Source organism: Aquarana catesbeiana, linkage group LG03 (genome assembly GCF_042186555.1).
Source record: "Aquarana catesbeiana isolate 2022-GZ linkage group LG03, ASM4218655v1, whole genome shotgun sequence".
NCBI lineage: Eukaryota > Metazoa > Chordata > Amphibia > Anura > Ranidae > Aquarana > Aquarana catesbeiana.
The window spans coordinates 171,694,852-171,720,709 of record NC_133326.1 but is presented as its reverse complement, the minus strand read 5'-3'; the positions used below and the strand labels follow the sequence as shown (position 1 = coordinate 171,720,709).

The window sequence follows — 25,858 nt, the reverse complement described above, 5'->3', positions numbered from 1 at the left end:
TGAGATAAACCACCACACATAACTGCACACATAACTGTCCTACGGAGGACATTGTTATTAAATTCTTGGAAAACTACAAAGGCCAAAAGGCATTACGAGGTACTCATAATGGCCTGTTCTGGTATTAAATGCAGTTTTCCACTTGTCGCCCCCCTTAATCCTCACGAGATTGTATGCCCCTCTCAAATCAAGCTACGTAAAAAACGTTGCTCTCTTGAGGCGGTCAAATAATTCCACAATCAATGGAATCGGATAGGCATTCTTAATCATGAAACAATTGAGACCCCTATAATCAATACAAGGTCTCAGTTCACCACTCATATTCTTCACAAAGAAGAAACCAGCACCAGCAGGAGACGAGGATTTGCAGTTGAAACCTCAAGAAAGTGCGTCTGCAACATACTCCTCCATGGCCTTATCCTCCAAGACCGACAAAGGGAAAACCCGGCCACGAGGGAGTATGGCACCAGGTTGAAGGTAAATTGCGCAATCATACGATGTGGAGGTAAACTACCGGCTTGAACTTTGTCAAAGACATCGCTAAAATCGCGGTACTTCTCCAGCAGGGAGGAGAGTGAAGAGGTGCACTGGACCTTGGCTACCTTCTGGAAGCATGTCTTACTGCATTGTGGCGACCAGGAGAAAACCTCAGCATGGAGCCAATCAAAAGAGGGGTTGTGCCTCTGTAACCAAGGATAACCAATAACCAGTGGAAAATTAGGTGAGGAAATAACATGGAATTGGATTATCTCATGGTGCAGAGCCCCTACGACCATGGACAACGGAACAGTCTCATGAGTCACATGGGCAGGCTGTAGAGGTCTTCCGTCAAGAGCCTCAATGGCAAGTGGAGTTTTACGCAGCTGCAGTGGAATCGAGTGCTTTGTTACAAAGGCAGGATCAATGAACAGGCCTGCACCCCCAGCCAATGGCATCAACTTTCTCTCTGCCCTCCGACAAGGACACTTGACCCATGTTCCATGTTTGGCACACGTCCTGAATTTGGTGGTGCAGCAGTTCTTGAGCAGGTCCCCAGGCTTGCAGGCCAGAAAAGTCTGTGGTCATTTCTGCCAGTCATACAATGCCAGTGCTCGGCTGGCTGACATTCAAAGGGCATGCAACCTGACCACCAACTGCCTTATTTGTGACATGCCCACCAGGTGGAACTCAACGTTGGCAATGCTGCAGTGGCTGCACACACAGCAGAGGGCCATCAATGAGTACCTGTGTGAGTATAGCACCAGGACGGGGTCAGGGGAGCTTGGCTTCTTTTCACCACGCCAGTGACTACTGATCAAGGATACATGCACTGTCCTGTCACCATTTGAGGAGGCCACAAGGAGGGTGAGCAGCGACAATGCATGCATCAGTGACTGTTGGAGCACACGCTTCGTGGAATCATGGACAGGGCACTTGAAGCAGAACAGCAGGAGGAAGAGGAGGACTTACCTCTCAAGGCCCCCTTTATCCAGTTAGCATTCCTGCAGGCCCGCCAAACACACAAGAAGAGGAGGAGGATTGTGTCAGCATGGATGTAGAGGATAACACTCAGCAGCAGTCTTCAAGGGATGGTTTTCAGTCCCCAGAAACCCAAGGAGTTGTATGTGGCTGGGAGGAGGTAGTTACAGATCATGTGATCCTTAGTGACCCAGAGGACTCAGAATCAAGTGCCTCTGCAAACTTACGCTGCATAACCTCCCTGATTCTGCAAAGCTTGCGAAAGGACCCTAGGATTCAAGGAGAGGGATCATTACTGTCTGGCAACCCTTCTTGAGCCACGTTACAAGGGTAAGGTTGCAGAACTTATCCTGCCTTCACAGAGGGAGCAGAGGATGAAACATCTTCAGGAGGCCTTGAAGAAAGGTTTGTTTTAACACATTTCCAGACCCTGGGAGGTTACAATTTCCTAGGGCTGGACAACATGTTGCTGAGGCTTTGTTCAGTCAGAGGAAGAGCGGTGGAGAAGGTGGCCGGCTGACCGATGCCTTTAAAACAATTTTTCAGTCCTCAGTTCCAAAGTCTGATTGGTTCAAGCAACCATCGCCAGCATCTGCATTACATGGTGCAGGAATATCTAGGGGCAAGAGCAAACTTGGAGACCTTTCCAACAGAGCATCCAATGGGTTACTGGTCTTGAGGATGGACCACTGGCCAGAACTTGCTCAATATGCAATTGAGCTACTGGCCTGTCCTGCATCCAGTGTGCTTTCTGAATGCACATTCAGTGCTGCTGGAGGGTTTGTAACGGATCAAAGAGTGCGCCTGTCCACAAACTCCGTTGATAGGCTCCCATTCATAAAAATGAATCAGTCTTGGATCAGTAGCTATCAAGCACCTGATGTAACTGATTGAATTTGCTATGAATGTGGGATTCCTTGAAGACTGCCTATGCTGACTATCCTATTCCGCCTCAATCTTGATGATGCTAGCTTCCAACAATATTTTTGGTTTAGGGCACCATCACCACCCAAGGCCCAATTTTTCTGCCCCGTTTAACAGGGGCATGTAATTAAATTTTTTTATCTAATATTTCACAGCAGGGCCCATTCCTGCGCCCAACAAGAGTATCTGTGAGGGGTAAAAGTGCTGTGGCACCACCACCACCACCCAAGGCCCAATTTTTCTGCCCCTGTTTAACAGGGGCAAGTAATTACACTTTCTGATCTAATATTTCACAGCAGGGCCCATTCCTGCGCCCAACAAGAGTAACTGTGAGGGGTTACAGTGCTGTGGCACCACCACCCAAGGCCCAATTTTTCTGCCCCTATTTAACAGGGGCATGTAATTACATTTTTTGATCTAATATTTCACAGCAGGGCCCATTCCTGCGCCTTAACAAGAGTATCTGTGAGGGGTTACAGTGCTGTGGCACCACCACCACCACCACCACCCAAGGCCCAATTTTTCTGCCCCGTTTAACAGGGGCAAGTAATTACAATTCTTGATATAATATTTCAGAGCAGGGCCCATTCCTGCGCCCAACAAAAGTAACTGTGAGGGATTACAGTGTTGCGGCACCACCACTAAGGGCCCAATTTTTCTGCCCCTTGTTTAACAGGGGCATGTAATTACAATTCTTGATATTTCACAGCAGGGCCGTTTCTGTGCCTAACAGGTGTAACTGTGAAGGCTTACAGTGTTGTGGCACCACCACCACCACCACCCAAGGCCCAATTTTTCTGCCCCTGTTTAACAGGGGCATGTAATTACAATTCTTGATATAATATTTCACAGCAGGGCCCATTCCTGCGCCCAACAAGATTAACTGCGTGGGCTTACAGTGTTCTGGTACCACCCCCACCAAAGGCCAAATTTTTCTGCCGCTCTTTAACAGGGGAATGTAATTGCAATTTTTGATATAGTATTTCACAGCAGGGCCTGTTCCTGCGCTCACCAAGAGTAACTGTGAAGGCTTACAATGTTCTGGTACCACCAAAACCTAAGGCCCAATTTTTTGCAGAGTATATAGGGCAGGCCGTATGGTATATATGGTGTGGGGTTCCCCTTAACCACTTCAATACCGGGCTATAGTCATTTGACGTCCGCAGATGGGATCTCTCATCCTGGGCGGGCATCATATGACGTCCTCGGTTTCTCGCCGCTCCTGTGGGCCCCCGGGGGCCCGAAGCACAGTGATCGAGGATGAGGAGTGTCCCTCAGACACAGCCCATCCCAGGTCCATGTAAAGAGCCAATTAAAATATGGCTCTTTACCACGTGTAGCCACCCTAAGACAGGAAGTGTGTTATTTACAGGTTTACCAGGTAGATTGAAAGCAAACAGGCCTGTAAAAATGAATGCAACCAACAGATCTAAGGACTAGTAAGATGCAATATATTAAATGTTTGTTTTTAGGTTTAGATAACATTTTAAATGGTTCTCCCTTCTAGGAGTGTGTAGACAGTGACTCAGGGACGTAAAGCAATAATGCCAAGTGTACAGCAGAACCCCCAAACGTTATATATTTTTTTTAGCAGAGATCCTAGAGCAGTGATGGCAAACCTTTTTGAGCCAGAGTTCCCAAACTGCAACAGGTGTACAGAGTGTTGTGTCAAAGGGCATGTGACTGTGTCCAGAGGAGGGGGTGTTGGAGGACAGAACTCCGCTCACCCCACCATATGTCTGTCTGATCCCTGGGAGAAGATTACACAGGGTCTGCTACAGTAATTGCCCCTCTAGGAGTCCCTGCTCTCCGTAGCAGGTGCAGCACTCCCTGCCCTCTCACCTCGCTCCGAGTCCCCATGTAATCCCCATTCTGCAGGGGCAGCAGTGAGCACTCTCTGGTAGGACAGTCAATAAAGCACTCTATACTGCACTCTCCAGTCTCTGAGCACTGTCTCGCTATATTGAACTCTTCAATAGAACTCTATTCTGCTCTCCCAGCAGGGAGTTGGTCAGTCCTTTCTCATCTCTCCCAGCACTCTGTCCATCTCTGGTGCAGCTCTGAGAGTACATATTTCAGTTGTCATGGTCTGACTCCCCGGGCACATGTCTCCCTGTCCTCCTCTTCCTGGTATAGAAATTCCTATTTGTCCCTGCGCTCACCTCTGACAGTTCATCTTTTAGCCCCTGTCCTGTCAGGTCGGTGTCTCCTTCACTCACCTCCTCCGCCCAACCCCCCCACCCTTTACTTTCTCTGTTAGTCTCCAGTCCCCCCCCCCGTGGCCCCTTCTTGGCTCTCTTTCCCCCCAGTTTGGATTGAGTCCTCCACAGAGCATCAGCCATTCCTCCCCAGTGCCCACAGTACTCATCAAGTAACTAGATACCTAAAATGTCATGCTTTAAAATTGCGCACGCTCATGGAATATCGACAAACTGCGGTACTGAAAAACCTCCATAAGCGACGCTTTAAAAAGGGAGAATTATTGTTCTCGCTCTAACGAACGCGGCAATACCTCACATGTGTAGTTTTAACACAGTTTACATATACGAGTGCGACTTATGTATACGTTCGCTTCTGCGCATGAGCACGGAGAAACGGGGTGCTTTCATTTTTTTTCTTATTTATTTTACTTTTTATTTTTACACTGTCCCTTTTTTTTTGTTTGATCGCTTTTATTCCTATTACAAGAAATGTAAACACCCCTTGTAATAGAAATAAGCATGACAGGTCCTCTTTATTGAAAGATCTGGGGTAAAAGAGACCCCAGATCTCTCATTTACCAAAGCAAAAAAAAACACTTTGACTTCAACAAAAAAAAAAAAATTATCTCTATAGGCTCAAGAGGCAGAAGTGACGTCAGATGTTGCTTCGGTCCTTCAAGGGCATCGAGCCAAGTGCCCTCACTCGACTTCCTGCCCAGGCATCAGCAGGATCGGATGAGCAGAAAGTGGCGGGAGGGGGTGCACCTCTCCCACGACCACTAAGAGTGATCCTGCGGTGCATCCACCACTGGGACCACTTTTACCTTGTAGAGAATTGCCCATAGTACAAAATGATACTGATGTTATGGTAGCTAGCTACTGCCATAACAATGGTATTTAACGTCAAAGTAATAATGTATGTACTGTGGGTGGATGGCAAGTGGCTAAAAAAAAATGATAGTACTGCAACTTACTAGCCCATAGATGTGGCTGCAATTGTTTTTTTTTTCACATTTCTTTTTTTTTTAACTTGGTATTCCTGCCATTAACTCACCTCCTGTCCTAGAGTGGCATGAGCAGTGTTGTCACCCTAGAACAGGGAGTTTGTGTTAGGACTAACAAAAAGGTAAAGATGGGATCAATTCAGAGAGGGAATGTAAAGATCATAAGAATATATCCCTAGTGCAGACCATACATGGGTCGAATTCGGAACAAATTTTCTTTTGAAAATCAGAAATTTTGTGCGTGTTGGGATCTGATGATGCCACCATTGATTTTCGAAATTCGACCAACCAAGCCTTTAATTTCACCTCATGTTGCTAAAGAAAAGATTTGTGGCTGGGAATTTTCTTTTCTTTCTGGAAATTTTCATTTTTTTTTGGTGGGATTTTTTTTTTCTTTTTCAATTATATTTCTCACATGATTCTCCCATCGCTGATTAGAAAATCCTTTGTTTTTCATAAAATTTCCAACATGCTCGATTCAAATTCGATGGCCATCGCTGCACCCCACTAATGGTGTGAAAATAGGACGAACATTCTTAGATACAATTTTCGAAGGAAAATTCTTTCAAAATTTTATCCATGTATACAGTATCTCACAAAAGTGAGTACACCCCTCACATTTTCATAAATATTTTATTATATCTTTTCATGTGACAACACTGAAGAAATGACACTTTGCTACAATGTAAAGTAGTGAGTGTACAGCTTGTATAACAGTGTAAATTTGCTGTCCCCTTAGGGGTGTACTCACTTTTGTTTCCAGCGGTTTAAACATTAAAGGCTGTGTGTTGAGTTATTTTGAGGGTTCAGCAAATTTACACCGTTATACAAGCTGTACACTCACTACTTTACATTGTAGCAAAGTGTCATTTTTTCAGTGTTGTCACATGAAAAGATATAAAAAAATATATACAAAAATGTGATGGGTGTACTCACTTTTGTGAGATACTGTAGCTGGCCTAGGGAACATCATCCCCATTTTTCTGCTACTGTTATTAGGAAGATTCTGCTCCACATATTCCTTCTATATGTTTGGAGATATTTGTGTATTTTGTACGATAAAAGTGCAATACTTTTAATTGATATTAACGCGTGTGCTCAAAACTTCCAGGGGGAGCATATTTAAAGTCACATTTCTTGTACGTTTCTATATTTGTGTTAGGACTACACAACACCTCCATCTCTTCTCCATAACATGGGCAGGTATTTTGCTATCTCCACAGAGAGCGCAAGGGACAATGATAAGTGATAACAGTGCAGAAGCAGAGAGAACAGGAAATTACGAGCTCACAAGATTTTTGACTGGATAAGCAGTTAAATGTTTTGCACAAATTTGATAAAATGATTTCAATGGTATATTCAACAGACCACAAGGGAGCAAAAAAGAGAATTGTATTATTATGTTTGCATCGACCTTTATGGTACTGACGAACCAAGAAAAACTGATCTAAATGTCTCAATACAGCATTTTCCAACACCGTTCCTATGCGTTTGGATCAAAGAGGGTAAGTTAGTTAAATCAGTGAAGATACAAATGAAAATACTGCCTTCTTGTGGCAGTTTTGACAATTGTGCTTTCATGAATTTAATGAAATAAAACAGTTTAATAAATGTACCAAACTTGGTTAAGCTGCAATTAAATGAAATTTCAAACAGAGATTTATTACCACAGTATTCATTTTTACTTCTTCATTCTTTTTATAAGCACTACTGTGACTAGACTTGAATTTACATACATATTAATATTTTCACAATTTTTGGCAATTATGTTTAATAGGAAATATGGTAATAATGCATCACTGGGCTAGACTTCAACACGGATTCTCATCCTGAGACCACTTAAATGAAAGCAGCTAAAAGTAATGAATAGGATTTATAGATAATGAGAATGAATATGCAAAACCATTGAAAATACATAAACTCATCATATCACACTCTTTTAATAAGCAGTACCCTCCTTCAATGAAGAGAGGGGTATTTTATTTCAGTTTTTTGAGTAATCACAGTAGCTTGCATTTGCAAGGATGTTGTGTTGCAAGAATTCTTAATTTTAGAGAAGAACAATTGGGTTGATTTACTAAAGGCAAATAGTCTGTGCACTGCAAGTGCAGTTGCTCTAAATCTGAGGAGAACTTACAGTGCACAGTATATTTGCCTTTAGTAAATCAACTTCCCTATGTCATCATAGGGTATACCAATACATTCAATTTTAAGGAAATACTGCAGGGTATAAAATAATGCCTTTTTTTAGAAATCAGATTTTATATTATAAATACACAAGTTATATGTTACTTGTGTCAAATATTTTATTGGGCAGGTTAGACTGGAGGTCTGCATTTAGTAATGTATATCTACAAAATCTAAACTGTACTACCAACAAGTCCAGCTTCAAAGCAGATAAGGGGACTGCTGACTATGGATAATTACTGTGCAATAAGCTTTTCTTTATCGAATTACAGTGGCCCATCGCCCTCCCCAGCCACTTTCCACCATCTCATCACCCCCCCCCCATCTTTAAAAATTGCAAACTGCTTTATTTTATTATCTCATTTTATTAGCTCTCCTGCTACTTTCCAAGTTCTCGTCCAGGAATGACGTTTCACTTCTCGCAGCCCTTCTGAAATACCACATAAGGCATCCTAGGTGTCTCTTCCTAACACTTGAAGCGGACACCCTGACGACATACTGCATACGCGTCATCAGGAGGCAGGCTGCAAGAACCCAGAAAAGATAGTCAGCTTCCTTTTGACATCATAGATGAAGATGGTGGTGCGGGAGTCAGTAAACAGCAGTGGTGCAGCGGATCCCAACAGAACACCATTGGATCACTGGGTGATTATGTGTTTTATGAACTACCCAGTGAAAAAGGTGAGGTGTGGGGAATTTTGGGAAAGTGACATTCCTCTTAAGGATCACTAGTTTTCATCGTTTTTATTTGTTTAGCATTAAAATTTACCCATGCAGATCTCTACCTTGGCATCAATCTCGCAATTTTTGGAAATACTTAATGAAAACCTGGCAGCCATTTAAAACTGTTAAAAGTTCTGCAATGATTAAAATGAAAAATGTACACAAAGCCAATGCCTTCTGGTAGCTAATAGATAACACTTTCTCTAGGGCTTAGCAAATATAGAATAGGGTGTATGGACTTGGTAGCAGATGTTTGGGTAAGTATCGTGACTGTGAATGGAACGGCACATTCATTTTTCATCCTATTTTATCTTGGGATAAATTTGGATATGGACTACATCACTGACTGATTTATAGATTCACTCACTCCAGCCAGCTTACGGAGACCATGGAAGCTCACCCTAGTGCCTAGTCTATGCACCACATTTTTATATATCTGTACTGCTGTTTCTTAACAGTGAATCCAAAAACAAAACTCAAAAAGAGAGCTACCCACCGCATACTAAATGTAATACTTCAATCATTTTTTTTTTTTAGAAAATCTCCATTCTCAAACCACCTTAGATTACCCCACTGATTGACTGCCATAGGAAATAGATCTAATTTTATAGTACACATCTTTCTAAAGAAACAGTCTAAAGTGAAACTGCAGCCCAAACCTTATTTTTTTTGGATAGTGAAGAGGGTTTAGAATGGTTACAGAAACTCGTCCTCAATTTTTCCTGGATGATCATTATCATGGAGTAAAATTGACGAAAAAAATTATTTTTGAGTTGTCACATAACAGAAATAGAGGAAAAATGATCTTAATCTGCCAGAGGAGACACTAGTTCTGATGACAACTGTCTAAGAGGTTGTGGCTTTAGAACAGGAACTGAAGGGAAACCTCTCTAATTGGACACAGATGGTAAACAAATGACAGGAGCTTTAACCCTCCCCTACTCTATCCAAAATGAAAAGAAAAATTATTTTGGCTTTCGGTCTACTTGAAGATATCTATCAATAACATGACTCCATTATTCTGAGCTAATAATGCCCAAGTTCCATGCATGGAAGACTAAATAAATTTGAGGAAATGTGCATATAAATGTAACACCATAAAAGCAACAATCAAACAGCCAAATGCTTTTTATTACACAGTGACTAGCATTAAAACAATATGGCATGTATGTACCATGTTTCACAGAACATATAATTGAAAATAATCATACTTTACAAGAAAAAAAAAAATCTGGTGGTACATGAAAAATGCGGAGACATTATACACAAACAATGTCATTGTTTTTGCTGTAAAAATGTCTGTTTGAGGAGTGCAACAATTTACTTTAAAAAAAAAACAAAAAACAAAATCAGCAAACGTTATAGTTTTCTCTTAAAATAGCAGGTTCTCTTTTTTTTCAAATAAGTCATAAACATTATAAAACAAAATTCTATAATCCATTTAATAACAAAAATGTACACCCACAGCAATATAACATTTTTTATTTTATGGAATGTATTTACATTTAATATAGTCAAATGTCTATGTATGGACCAGATCTTCTTAGGCAACTGTTCTGGATGCAAAAAACAAAAGTAACACCACTAAAAGAATGTTTTTTATGTACACTTCCCAACTACAATTGGCTAATTTCTTAATACAGGGCAAAGGGCAATTATAATTTTAAACTGCAGTAAATCATAGCAGCCATTACGAATTTCAGTTTTGAATATTCTGCAAAATATGATCATAAAGTAAATATGTAAGGTGTTTCCATGTCCATAAAGCAGGCTCTACAAGATGCCTGGGTGTTGGTTCAGTCTTTTTTCAAAGTGCCTGAAATTCCCAAACCCTAGAACTTGTTTGGGCAGTAATTAACCACACAGCTTCCTGTCCCCCATCCTCATGAATTCCACGCCTTCTTATCACTTGCTACCTTGGATTGGTCTCCATGTAAAATAAAGAGGAGTGAGGGAAAGGAGAAGGTGGGCCACCTATTGATCAGCAATCTTTGAGGTCATTAATTGCCTACTTTTTGGGGAATCCCAGGCACAATAAGCCAAGATGACAAACAAGTAAATGGAGATGTGCTGTCATCAGATACTGCAGTGTGTGCACCATTTTTCATCTTATTAAAAAGCATATGTGTGTTTTGTTGCCAGGCAACAAAATGGTTATTTGGGGGATTGAAAGAGAATTCATTATTGGCAGGGACTGACAGGTTTCCATGAAATGTTATCTTTAAGTGGCCAGTGGCCAATCATATCCTTTACATGGCTACTTAGTGTGGTATGTCACACCAACTGAGACAGTCCATTGGCTATTGGCAAAGGAATCACTTAAGTAATACATCTACATCCCAACAGACACAGTTGTTGGTATAGAACAGCATTGAACAGTATTGACAATTAAAGCAGAAGAAGTAGACAGCTTTCAATCAAATACTAAGTCTGCTGTCATCATACTTAATTTATGTTTTACATTTGTACATGGCTATAGAAGAAGGCACTATATTGCGATTTTTTATTAGAATTTTTTTTTTGTGGACAATAAGTCTGATTTCTAAAGAAAAAAAAAAACCTTACATAGTACCCTATGTTCTGTTTGCACATTGCAAGCTTGAAAAAAAATGTTAAAATGAAACTATTTATGTACAGGGGGGCCAGAGCTGTGTGTGTGTTGTGGTTGTGTGTGTGTTGTGTGTATGTGTGTGCTGTGTCAGAGGGGGCTGAGTGTGTACAGAACTGGGGGGGGCTGAATGCGTACAAGTGTGAGGGGGGCTCAGTGTGTACAGGTGTGGGGGGGCTGCCTGTAGGATTGTGGAATGGCCAGTGGGTGTATTTGGTAGGATGGCCAGTGGGTTGGCCCTGGGAAATATTGATGGTCAGGCCCGGGGGGAGGGGCAGGCCTAAAACTGTGTAAGGGGCCCCAACATTTCTGATTGCTGACCTGCCTGTATAAGCAAGGTAAGTCATGGTTAGAAAGTTTTGTATGTGGCCCAGGAGCCCAGTACCTAGACATACTCAGAAGCCAGAACTCAACTTAAACTCAACTTAAGTCAGTGCACTAAACACATCCCCAGCATCCCACATTGCAATTATCATGCCTCACTGGGCAATAAGGTCCCAGCTCTTGCTAAAGAAACTTTGATCACACCTAAAGATATGCATATACCTTGTGATGTCTGCTCTCAAAAACTCAAGAAATTGATTCTCTTCAAGGGCAATTTCTCTGCATTTGAGATATATTTTTAGTTTTAGGAGTACCTTATACATGTTACAACTTATATTTATGGAGAGTGCTTTTTGCTGAAAATGACACCAAAAATGCAACAAAGAGGTTTTTTTCTTCTTTTTTTATTGTGCCACACTGCATAAAAAAAATACAGAGATGTAAAATAGTCCTAATCTCACCAGTTTGCCCCAAGTATGAAAACCGCTCCCACTGTAAATTCTAAAGGAGGACATCTGTGAATTATGTGATTGGTTGCTAAGGGTTGCAATGCAATCTTGCTTTTTTTCCCTAGTATTTATAAATTTGCCTATTATGCCCATATGTAATATAAAGGGATAGATAAATAGAAAACATGTAACATTTTTAAATGGTTCATATTTCCAACTTTGGGGCCATTCACGCATTCTACTTTACTGCATTAGTATACATAATGCTGTGCATTAATGTACATTGTATTAAGGCATCCTGTTCATTTCGAATTGGCTGCCAATGCACTAGAGCAAATAGAAAAACGTACCCTGTTCAGCATACTACTAGTATGTTGCTGGGTGTTGCAGTGTGCTGCAATGCAGGTGTTATGGAGGTGTGTTTGGGGTCCAATTCAAAATGAAAGACACCACAATGCACATAAAGCATGTTACAGCAACACTAAGGTATGAATAGGCGCTTGGTCTTCTTGAAAGGAGGGTGTTATTCAGAGCCATAGAGCAGTGCTATGGAAACTTCAGTTACAAACAAAACATTTTCGATTCGTTTTTTTCATATGTGCAGGTTGCATAATTAGTGGAAATCTTTTTAACATATACAATTAACTGCTGGTGGGAAGTATGGAACATATGACATGTTACCAAACCTAATGACCAGAGAAGTGGAAACATTGCCCTGCCCAGTTGTACATAACGACCTAACTACAGCCAGTCGTTTTTTGTCTTTTATGTCACAAAATGTCCCCACTTCCTAATCAGTGCCAAATTAAAATTTTGGCAAAAAAAGCTGATTGTCATTTTAAAGGAGATGTACAACCACTTTCATATAATAAAATATAACTCAAATAATTCAGCAACTATTTTTACTCTTTTCAAACACATAAACCAATATATCTCTATATTATTTTACTTTTCCATCTATACAATACATATAAAAGGTGTGATTTACTAAAAGAGTCATTTTTACACAAGTGCAGGGAAACTGTTTGCTTCAAGATATCCATCCATGTGCAGAATATTTCTTAATTGTTTCTACGCATGATTGTGTGTTCCCTGGACAAGAGTTAAAAGTAAACATTAAATAAACACCTAAAAGGATTACTAATTTGGTCCAAAATAAGCCCTGACAACTCAAAGAAACTCAATCAAAATTCACCTTATTCTTACATACCCATGTACCTGTTGCACTTTCAGTTCACTTACAACTGAGCTTATGCAAGAATCTAAATATTTAGAAATTATTATATTGTTATATTTTGTATTATTTTTATTATTATATTTATGCACAATAACCCATGAATGGTTTAGCTTTGCCCATTTTCTCTACTTTACTTATTGTTTAAACCTAACTTTTGGCTATGGGAGTTAGGGGTCAGAAGTCCCCTGAAGTCAGTGAGTTGCTGACCTGTCAGGATGAGGTTCATGTAAGAATCAGAAAAAACTAAAAGCAGTATTAAACCCAAAGCTAAAAAATGTAATGTATTGCAGCCAGTGCCGAGAAAACATCTAGAGCCCAGGGCAAACATGCCAAATCCCAGCCCCCCCCCCTCCACCCCCACAGGATGTTTGAGCATTATGTATCAGCAAAAATCCCCCCCCCCCCAAAAAAAATAAAAATATCAAAATTTTAGCATGTTTAGCTCTACATTTACTCCAATTCCACATATGCTCCCAGCATAATTCCCCCACAAGAAAATGTCCCTTCCTAACACAAATCCTCTACCCCTCAAATTTCCTTCCTGAGCACAAATCCCCCCCCCCCCACGCCAAGTCCCCCCTTCCAACACAAATTCCCCTCCCCAGTCCCCAATCCTAGCACAAATTCCCCCCCCCACCCAAATTTCTCCTCCTAGCACAAATGCCCCCCAATCATCCCTACTAGCACAAATCCCCCTCCCAAAAAAAGTCCCCTCCTGAAACGAATCCCCCCACCCCCATGCCCCCAACATATTAACGTTTCTAGCACAAACCCCCTAATCTCCCAACCTACCACAAATTCTCTTCCCCCATCTCCCCTCTCAACACAAATCCCCACCAACTTACAACTCCTAGCACACCTCCCCAAATTCCCCTTCCTTGCCGCACCCCCAAATTCCCTCTCCCAACACAAATCCCCTCTCCCCAATCTCCCCTTGAACCTCACATGATACCACAGTGCCCAGGGCAGCCGCCCTTCCTGCCCACCCCTTGTCCCGGCCCTGATTGCAGCTTACGAATCCTTAGATGCGATTCATTTTCTTTTTTTAAGCTTTTTTCCCCTCTGTTTTCACCTGGTGATCTGGCCAACAACACACCTCCTGTATTAGAGCGCCCCCACTCTGGATGAATGCGAAAAGGGGCACCTTTGAATAGCAGCATTGTCAGTTGGGGTGGAGAGGAGTGCCAGATGTACTAGCAGATTTAAATACATTAACAAATAGAAACCAAACTCCAGCCAACATTTTATATGCTGTTTTTTACTTTTGGGATTAAGATTTTCCATAAATAAATAAAAGATGATCATTGTAAGCACCTCTGTCAGTGTTGAATGGTTTGTCTCATCCCTGTAACTGATACATCTGCAAGATAGCTAGCTCTTTTGAAAAACAACAGGCTGACAGGCCAGATCACCAGATCAAAATAGAAGAAAGAAAGCCTAGGAAAAGAAAACAAATGCAACCATCATATCTAAGAATTTGTAAGCTGCAATATAATTAATATTTGCTTTTGAGTTTAATACTGATTTAAGCTGGACATAGATGGTATGAAATTCAGCTGGTTCAGCAGGGAAACATGGAATTTCGATCTATGTGTGGCAGCTCCCGCTTGACAGAAGTCGATCTAATGATCGATTTCTCTCAAATGGGCTTGTTGGAAAAGTTTTCTCCATCAGTGGCTACAGCCACTCATCAGTGTATTCTGACAGTGAAAGAGTTCCCACTGTCAGAATACAACGGCACAGCGGGGAGGATTCCTCCATCCACCTCACTTGGGTGGATGGGTGAGTCAGTTCATTTGTTTTTTTTCAATCAGCCTGGTTGATCAAAAAGAATGAGTCTTCTATGGTCAGCCTTAAACTATTCTAATTGTGCAAGATTACTTATGAAATTTTTTTTATAGCCTCTTACTTAGCTTTACTTATTTTGACTGAGCCTAATGCCCCGTACATACGGTCTGTATTTGTTCGGACATTCCGACAACAAAATCCTAGGATTTTTTCCGACAGATGTTGGCTCAAACTTGTCTTGCATACACACGGTCACACAAAGTTGTCGGAAAATCCGATCGTTCTGAACGCGGTGACGTAAAACACGTACATCGGGACTATAAACGGGGCAGTGGCCAATAGCTTTCATCTCTTTATTTATTCTGAGCATGCGTGGCACTTTGTCCGTCGGATTTGTGTACACACGATCGGAATTTCCAACAACGGATTTTGTTGTCGGAAAATTTTATCTCCTGCTCTCCAACTTTGTGTGTCGGAAAATCCGATGGAAAATGTCCGATGGAGCCCACACACGGTCGGAATTTCCGACAACACGCTCCGATCGGACATTTTCCATCAGAAAATCCGACCGTGTGTACGGGGCATTACACTTGTGCTTGGGCATCAGGAGTCAACTGCTTAACCCTACATACTGTCAGAACAATGGAGTCTCACTTAACTATGGACCTTTGTATTTTGCCATCGCCATGCATATTTAGGACCTGGTAGACAGTGAGTGAAATCCAGCAGCGAAAACGCAGTCATTGTCAGAGCTCAGGTAATTTCTAATCTCTCACAATCATGGTTTATACAGAGTAAGAAAAAACAAATAAAGGAATAGGAGTTTTCATTAGCGCAGTCATGACTGGCAATCTTTAAGAATAAATACTCAGTCTGGGTTTAAATGTATGCAATCATTTGCAAAGCATACTGAGCGCTGCATTTTTGCAGCCCTTTCATTATGAATAGGCTGCCAGTGCACCGTGAAAAAGAAAAAATGCACATAACCCTTTTTTACAATGTAGCGCATCACAAAACACAGTGATGTACTGCACGTTGGCCCCCACTGTACAGTGTTTATGGTGTTGTTTACAATGAATGACATCACAACACACTCCAGTTGGCCAGATGTATGTTACAGTAACGCAGGTTTAAATGCCCATTTTAACAAGTGTTGCTGCATTGCATGGATGGGTCCTTAAAGCATTGCCTAAATTCATTCAGGACTGGTGCTCTTCAAAAACTTCAGAGATTCACACAGGCCTCTGCTCTTTCATTTAATAAAAATACCGGTACAATTTATTTCTACATCAACAAGTATTTTTTTTTTTATATTTGTTAATGTTTCATTTTCCACCTGCCATATACATCTTTTTCAGTAGAAAAAAAAGTTCATTTCCCCTTTACTATTCCAGTTTTAAATGTTTCAAAGCACTTGTAAACTGCACAACTGTTGCTTCTGTGTTGCACTGGGAGGTGATAAAAGTGATAATACAGCATGCGCAAGCATTGTACAAGAAAATTAACATTGTCTGCGTCACTTTGCTCTTCCTGAGTAGAACCTGAAATCCAACTTACAAACAATTCATTTTTGGCAAAATATTCTGTCATGTAATAAGGCAGCCAAGCTTTTTTTTTTTTTGTTGTTGTGATGTCTGCTTTTTTCTTTGATTCTTGCTTCGTTGATCTTCATAGGTATCTCACACTGATTTCTTCTAATGATATGTTTTTAATTTCTTTAAAAAAATCATTTTTTTCTCAGTCTCAAAGGCAATATTTGGTCTTTATATATGTTGCGGTCTTGAGGATTTCAGCTGTACTGATTCAAAACTGTGTTCTTTATCCTGTAACAATGATAGCATTGATTATGAATATTTAATTTTAACAACAAATCAAAATCAAAAGATTGTCTTGCTTAACCACTTCAGCCCCGGAAGGTTTTACCCCCTTCCTGACCAGAGCACTTTTTACAATTCGGCACTGCGTCGCTTTAACTGCTAATTGCGCGGTCATGCAATGCTGTACCCAAACGAAATTTGCGTCCTTTTCTTCCCACAAATAGAGCTTTCTTTTGATAGTATTTGATCACCTCTGCCGTTTTTATTTTTTGCGCTATACACGGAAAAAGACCGAAAATTTTGAAAAAAAATGATATTTTCTACTTTTTGTTCTAAAAAAAATCCAATAAACTCAATTTTAGTCATACATTTAGGCCAAAATGTATTCGGCCACATGTCTTTGGTAAAAAAAATGTCAATAAGTGTATATTTATTGGTTTGCGCAAAAGTTATAGCGTCTACAAACTAGGGTACATTTTCTGGAATTTACACAGCCTTTAATTTATGACTGCCTATGTCGTTTCTTGAGGTGCTAAAATGGCAGGGCAGTACAAAACCCCCACAAATGACCCCATTTTGGAAAGTAGACACCCCAAGGAATTTGCTGAGAGGCATGTCGAGCCCATTGAATATTCATTTTTTTTGTCCCAAGTGATTGAACAATGACAAAAAAAAAAAAAAAAAAATTACAAAAAGTTGTCACTAAATGATATATTGCTCACACAGGCCATGGGCATATGTGGAATTGCACCCCAAAATACATTTAGCTGCTTCTCCTGAGTATAGGGATACCACATGTGTGAGACTTTTTGGGAGCCTAGCCGCGTACGGGGCCCCGAAAACCAATCACTGCCTTCAGGATTTCTAAGGGCGTACATTTTTGATTTTACTCCTCACTACCTATCACAGTTTTGAAGGCCATAAAATGCCCAGATGACATAAAACCCCCCCAAATGACCCCATTTTGGAAAGTAGACACCCCAAGCTATTTGCTTTGAGGCATGTTGAGTCCATGGAATGTTTTATATTTTGACACAAGTTGCGGGAAAGTGACAAATTTTTTTTTTTTTTTTTTTTTTTTGCACAAAGTTGTCACTAAATGATATATTGCTCACACAGGCCATGGACATATGTGGAATTGCACCCCAAAATACATTTAGCTGCTTCTCCTGAGTATGGGGATACCACATGTGTGGGACTTTTTGGGAGCCTAGCCGCGTACGGGACCCCGAAAACCAATCACTGCCTTCAGGATTTCTAAGGGCGTACATTTTTGATTTTACTCCTCACTGCCTATCACAGTTTCGGAGGCCATGGAATGCCCAGGTGGCACAAACCCCCCCCCAAATGACCCCATTTTGGAAAGTAGACACCCCAAGCTATTTGCTGAGAGGCATGGTGAGTATTTTGCAGCTCTCATTTGTTTTTGAAAATAAAGAAAGACGAGAAAAAAAATTTTTTTTTTTCTTTTTTCAATTTTCAAAACTTTGTGACAAAAAGTGAGGTCTGCAAAATACTCACTATACCTCTCAGCAAATAGCTTTGGGTGTCTACTTTCCAAAATGGGGTCATTTGGGGGGTTTTTTTGCCACCTGGGCATTCCATGGCCTCCGAAACTGTGATAGGCAGTGAAGAGTGAAATCAAAAATTTACGGCCTTAGAAAGCCTGAAGGCGGTGCTTGGTTTTCGGGGTCCCGTACGCGGCTAGGCTCCCAAAAAGTCCCACACATGTGGTATCCCCGTACTCAGGAGAAGCAACAGAATGTATTTTGGGGTGTAATTTCACATATTCCCATGGCATGTTTGAGCAATATATCATTTAGTGACAACTTTGTGCAAAAAAAAATAAAAAAAATAAAAAATTGTCTCTTTCCCGCAACTTGTGTCACAATATAAATTATTCCATGGACTCAACATGACTCTCAGCAAATAGCTTGGGGTGTCTACTTTCCAAAATGGGGTCATTTGGGGGGGTTTTGAACTGTCCTGGCATTTTATGCACAACATCTAGAAGCTTATGTCACACATCACCCACACTTCTAACCACTTGAAGACAAAGCCCTTTCTGACACTTATTGTTTACATAAAAAAATAATTTTTTTTGCAAGAAAATTACTTTGAACCCCCAAACATTATATATTTTTTTTAAAGCAAATGCCCTACAGATTAAAATGGTGGGTGTTTCATTTTTTTTTTCACACAGTATTTGCGCAGCGATTTTTCAAACGCATTTTTTGGGGAAAAAACACACTTTTTTACATTTTAATGCACTAAAACACACTATATTGCCCAAATGTTTGATGAAATAAAAAAGATGATCTTAGGCCGAGTACATGGATACCAAACATGACATGCTTTAAAATTGCGCACAAACGTGCAGTGGCGACAAACTAAATACATTTTTAAAAGCCTTTAAAAGCCTTTACAGGTTACCACTTTAGATTTACAGAGGAGGTCTACTGCTAAACTTACTGCCCTCGATCTGACCTTCGCGGCGATACCTCACATGCATGGTGCAATTGCTGTTTACATTTGACGCCAGACCGACGCTTGCGTTCGCCTTAGCGCGAGAGCAGGGGGGACAGGGGTGCTTTTTTTTTTTTTTTTTTTTTTTCTTTATTATTATTATTTTTTTATCTTATTTTTAAACTGTTCCTTTCATTTTTTTTTTTTTTTTAATCATTTTTATTGTTATCTCAGGGAATGTAAATATCCCCTATCATAGCAATAGGCAGTGACAGGTACTCTTTTTTGCAAAAATTGGGGTCTATTAGACCCTAGATTTCTCCTCTGCCCTCAAAGCATCTGACCACACCAAGATCGGTGTGATAAAATGCTTTCCCAATTTCCCAATGGCGCTGTTTACATCCGGCGAAATCTAAGTCATAAAATGCTCGTAGCTTCCGGTTTCTTAGGCCATAGAGATGTTTGGAGCCACTCTGGTCTCTGATCAGCTCTATGGTCAGCTGGCTGAATCACCGGCTGCATTTTCAGGTTCCCTGTTGAGACAGGAGAGCCAGAGAAAAACACGGAAGACGTTGGGGGGGGAGGGGCATTCCCTCCCACTGCTTGTAAAAGCAGTCTAGAGGCTAATTAGCCGCTAGGATTGCTTTTACATGAAAGCCGACCGCTGGCTGAAAAGAATGATACCAAGATGATACCTAAACCTGCAGGCATCATTCTGGTATAACCACTCAAAGTCGTGAATGGCGTACCTGAAGACAAAAAAATGGTTAACAATAAAGCACAGTAAACGGTAAGGTATAAAAAATTGCATACCTGAAAAGCAAACATGATAAAACATAATAACAATAAAACATTGCAGAATAGAATACAGTAAAAAAGAACAGAACAATAGAGAGAGAATAGAGAGAGAAAGAACAATAAAACGACAACTATTTTTTTTTATTTTATATTTTTGTATGTGTTTTTTTTTTTTTTTTTTTTACACTTTTTTTTGTAACTAACTTTTATAACTGTAACCGGTTCCAGGTTCGGGTCTCTCAAAATGCGATGGCATCTTGGGAGACCCTGTGAAAGTGTGTCCTAGTCTGTGCAATGCTGTACCCTACGCTAATACTCAACTAGTGCATGGTAGCGTTCAAAATATTCACCAATGCAAAGGCCAGGATTGTCAGGACAGGAGGGACAATAATAGCGGGTGTCACGCCTATATCCGCGCTTGCTGCAGACACAACATCTTTTTTGGGGGGGTTCGTTGGGTAGGGGTACTCGGGAGGACATAAAGAAAATGCCTCTCATGCAGCCGACTGCATTTGGTTGGGGATGTGAATGGGGGAAGTACGGGCGCTGCAGAAGTGGTGGGTTCCCAATTAGGATTGGCGAATGCAGAAGGAAGGGCACTATGGGCACGACGGGCCTGTGTTTGTCTTCTTGGTGGCAGAGGGACACTACTTGTGCTTGCCACCTCACCAGCTTGAACTGCACTTATGGGACTCGCCACGTCACCAAGTGTTACTGCAGTGCTGGTTTGACTACGACTGGGATGTACTAGGCCGCTGGTGCTTGCCAGTTCACCAAAACGCTACCAAAAAAACTGTTAGCGATCGCAAGGATCAGGCCTGACTCTGCGAACGCTGCAGTTATGCGTTTAGTGTTTTGTAAGTGTCAGTGATCGATCGATACTGCACTTGGGTGGGCTGGGCTGGGCTGGGCCGGGCGGAGGGGCAAAACGCAGGTGCTAGCAGGTATCTGGGCTGATCCTGCTAACACTGCGTTTGTGGGAACCCTAAACTGCTGGGGACGCTAGTATAGATCTGATCGGATCAGATATTGATCCGATCAGATACTATACCACTAAGGGAGGCGTATGCTGCGTGCGTGGGTGTTAGCGGTACTGCCGCTAACCTGACGCTGCCTGGGGCTGGTGCTTGCCAGTTCACCAAAACGCTACCAGAAAAACTGTTAGCGATCGCAGGAATCAGGCCTGACTCTGCGAACGCTGCAGTTATGCGTTTAGTGTTTTGTAAGTGTCAGTGATCGATCGATACTGCACTTGGGTGGGCTGGGCTGGGCCGGGCGGAGGGGCAAAACGCAGGTGCTAGCAGGTATCTGGGCTGATCCCGCTAACACTGCGTTTGTGGGAACCCTAAACTGCTGGGGACGCTAGTATAGATCTGATCGGATCAGATATTGATCCGATCAGATACTATACCACTAAGGGAGGTGTACGGTGCGTGCGTGGGTGTTAGCGGTACTGGCGCTAATCTGACGCTGCCTGGGGCTGGTGCTTGCCAGTTCACCAAAACGCTACCAAAAAAACTGTTAGCGATCACAGGGATCAGGCCTGACTCTGCGAACGCTGCAGTTATGCGTTTAGTGTTTTGTAAGTGACAGTGATCGATCGATACTGCACTTGGGTGGGCCGGGCAGAGGGGCAAAACGCAGGTGCTAGCGGGTATCTGGGCTGATCCCGCTAACACTGCGTTTTCGGGAACCCTAAACTGCTGGGGACGCTAGTATAGATCTGATCGGATCAGATATTGATCCGTACAGATACTATACCACTAAGGGAGGCGTATGCTGCGTGCGTGGGTGTTAGCGGTACTGGCGCTAATCTGACGCTGCCTGGGGCGACGCATATCACCGCCGGGCGATCAGGGGGCTAAACCTTTATTCGGTAATAAACGGCGGGTGCCCTGACACTATAAAAAATAAACGAACTAACCAGCGTCACCCGTAACAGTTATACGGTGATCAGTGGTGAAAGGGTTAACTAGGGGGCAATCAAGGGGTTAAAACCTTTATTAGATAGTATATGGGGGTCCCTGTCGCTATAAAACGCTGACGGCGAACCTAAATATTTACGTCTCTAACTAGCGTCACCAGCGACACTAATACAGCGATCAGAAAAATGATCGCTTAGTGACACTGGTGACAGGGGGTGATCAAGGGGTTAAAACTTTATTAGGGGGGGTTAGGGGGGTATCCTAGACCTAAAGGGGGGTAATATTCACTGCCCTAACACTGTAACTGTCACAAACTGACACTATGCAGTAATCAGAAAAAAAAAAAAAAAATACTGCTAATGTCAGTTTGTGACAGGGGGGGGGTGATTGGGGGGGGATCGGGGGGCGATCGGGGGGGGATCGGGGGTGTAAAGTATGCCTGGCATGTTCTACTGTGTGTGTTTGTGTTGTGTGGACTTACATGTCTTCTCTCCTCGGCGCTGGACGGAAACTGCCAGACCGAGGAGAGATGACATCACATCCTCTGCCTGTGTGAAACTACACACAGGCAGAGGAGGATTCCGATTGGCTGGGAGCGATCGCGAGGGGGGGGCCACGATCGGATGGTCTCCCCCTCGCCTCCCGACGCTCCCAGTCAGATGCCGACCGCCGCTGGCACCGGGGGGGGGGTCCGATCGGACCCCCCGCCCGCGGGAGGCAGATCACGTACAGGTACGTGATTCTGCCTGCCCGTGCCATTCTGCCGACGTATATATACGTTAGGCGGTCGGCAAGTGGTTAAAGTGATTGTAAAGTATTTTTAAAATATTGCTTTAACTACTTGGTGCCTGCGCTATAGCCGAAAGACGGCTACAGCGCAGGCTTAAAATGCCGGGAGGGCTTACATGGACGTCCTCCCGTTTTCATGCTGCCCGCTCGCTGCAGCGTGCTCTGTAATTGTCGAGTAATTGGGATCAATCACAGCGGGCCCTTTACCACTTTACCATTTATCACTGGCTGACAACTGATCATGGAAGTAAACAGAAGCCGGTCATCGGCTTTTTTTTTTTCTCACGCTGTCAGCCTGAAGAAAAGAGGAAAGCTGTTCATCTGGCTTCAGTTAGAGGGACATCAGTCCCACACAGTGCACATCAGTGCTGCTAATCAGTGCCCACCAGTGCCATCTATCAGTGCCCATCAGTAATGCTAATTAGTGTCCACCAGTGCCACCTATCAGTGCCTATCAGTGCTGCCAATCATTACTGATCAGTGCCTCATGATCAGTGTCACCTATCAGTGCTGCCTATTAGTGTCGCCTATCAGTGCCCATCAGTGCCACCTATCGGTGCCCATCAGTTCCACCTATCAGTGCCACCTCTCTCTGCCGCCTATCAGTGCCCATCAGTGCCATCTATCAGTGCCACCTGTCAGTGCAGCCTATCAGTGCCCATCAGTGCTGCCTCATCAGCGCACATCAGTGAAGGAGAAAAATTACCTGTTTGCAAAATTATATAACAAAATATGAAAAACATTTTGTTTTGTTTTTTTACAAAATTTTTGAAAAAACCTCCTCTTCTCAGGTCCCCTTTCAGTAGTCCTGGCTCCTCCTCTTATTGGTGTGCCACTTCTATGGTGGCACACCTGCAGGCTCGATCCTGAGTTGTGTTGCCTGTGTCCATAGACAGTAGACACAATGCACCCCGGCCCGGCCCCACCCCCAACGCTTCTTCATCTCAGGAATTTGACTGACAGCAGTGGGAGCCGCAAAGCCATGGTAAAAAATGTAAAAAAAAAGTAAGGCTGGTTGTACCCACGTTAATTGATGGATCAACTTGAGTATAATCAACCTGTCCATGTATGGATTTGCATTTTGATCCATGTATGGCCAGTCTTACTTTGTACACTGAGACTGCCTTTTCAAAACAAAGACATTAAAAAAGAAGACTTATGTTGAGGACCCTTATTTTTAATAAATCTGGCCAATCCACACTGAACACAGAATAGAAAAATACATTAGCTTTGAAAACCGCATCTCTTGCAGCAGACCAATGTTGTGGAGACGTTTGGGAGAACAATACAATCCCAAATATTATCTGAGATGGGTCTTCTACTAAGCAATGGGAATTTAAATAAAACATTTCTGAGGATAGACTTCCTATATGAGGCCTTTGGACTATGCCATCAAGCAGCGGGGTAAGGAAAATGGGTATGGTGAGGCTATTATTTTGTGTTTGTAGAGCATGCTGAAGCTGCAGGTACTGGCAAAGGGGCATAAACCTAGCGAACCCAGTGATCCCTTAAAGACCCTTAGCCATTTCCCAAATTGTACCTATTAATAGGTTTGTGGGCAATTGCAGAAGTAGCTCCAAATAGGAAGCTGTATCTAAAACGTGTAGTAAGTTTCTTCCCAGAAATAGTGAAGAAAGCATGTTACATAAGGATGATAGGTGGCATCACTACCAGCCAGCCATGTTTTGAAGCTAAGCAGACCTAAATTAAACCCACAGATTTGGAGCCTCAAGACCAGCAAGGGTCTTAGGATATTTCAAAAATTCCAGTGGGTTTCTTTGTCTATCAGCATTGAATCTCCTAAAATACTTAAGAGGACTCCAACAAGGTGAGCTGTGCAAGAAGTATAACAAATGTGGCACCCATACCTTTTTAAGTAAATTGATGCAGCCAACCACCAAAAACTGAAGTTTGCATCAGGCTTTGCTCTAAAAGAGTGAAATTTACCAAGTAAAGGAGTGGCCGAGGGGGACATAGTCATACAACTGTTTAGAAAGAACAGTTGTAGAAACAAGGTATTTTGTTTGAAGGACCACTTTAATGTGGGAAAGAGCTGGGGCCAGAGGCTTGGGAAGTAGGATAACATTATTTTTACTAGTTGAAACACAGGTAAGAATATCTACCAAATTTGCTGATAATGGGCATTGCTGATGAAAGGAAGAATTAGGTGTTGAAGAGAAATAGAAGGATATTGTCGGCATAAAGCTTGAATTTCTCCTTGTGGTGCCCCCTACAAAACCCAACTATTTCCACAGTTTATCACACTGAACTAACATTTTTTGAAGAAAAAGCTTTGGCAGCATAGAGAGTCAATAGTGCCCTATTGCTCATTATATCAGCCAGGGTCTAAATTAATTTTATTGGTGGCTGTGAAAATGTTTAGGCATCAAGCTTATTTGACAAGAGTGTATTATCGTAGATATAACAACATTTAAACAATTAGCAAGTACCCCACCAGAATCTTTATGTTGGTGAGATATAGAGAAGTATTTTATTTTTAAGGCTCATTTTTCTTAGGTAATGTCAAACTAGGGACACGACAAAATACTTGATATTATATAATCTACTGATTTGATGGGTTGTCCTCTTGTAGAATGCAGAAACCATCCCAAAATGCATAATCATAAGTGGTGCTAAGTATCTTAAAAATCATAGTAGTTCACTATAAAATGATCGATTGATTGATTGATCTAATCAAAACAGTAAGGAATTTAATATTCACCTATTTCACGTATTAATAGGAATCATTTACTTTGCCTTACCTTTGTTGCAAGTGATTTCAGTTTTCCCAGTATTGACTGCTTATTGGAATAGACCACGTCATCATCATTGTCTTCTCCCTCCATTATGGCACAGCTGTCAGGGGCAGGAAGCTCACACTCTTTGGAATTAGCAGTCATGATTAGTTTGGAGTATTTGTATTCAAGCCTATAGTAAAAAAAGAGTTTAAGAATACATATAGAATATTAATAGCTGCACCAGTTGTCTAATACATAGTCCTCTATTTCCTTCTGATCACTAGAAATCCTACAGGCATATATTTAAGGCTTTATTTACATGGGCGTATGTGTATTCTCTACATGGATCGCAAATTCTTACTGGCATAGCTTGCAGAAGGGTGGCCCCAGAGCAAGCAGCTTGCTATGAGGGCACCTGGGGA

At 41.9% G+C, this 25,858-nt stretch overlaps 1 protein-coding gene across 1 annotated transcript in view; it reads right to left on the bottom strand.

The window, feature by feature from the left end:
• Positions 1–13,861: 13,861 nt before the first annotated feature.
• The window catches only part of ELAPOR2 (endosome-lysosome associated apoptosis and autophagy regulator family member 2), a 165,827-nt gene continuing 153,830 nt past the window's right edge, over positions 13,862–25,858 (bottom strand). The window contains exons 21-22 of the mRNA XM_073619540.1: positions 25,461–25,626; positions 13,862–16,726 (exon numbers count right to left, since the gene is read on the bottom strand). Of these exons, the coding sequence (XP_073475641.1) occupies positions 16,667–16,726; positions 25,461–25,626 (226 nt within the window). The 3' untranslated portion in view covers positions 13,862–16,666. The remainder of the gene's footprint in view (positions 16,727–25,460; positions 25,627–25,858) is intronic.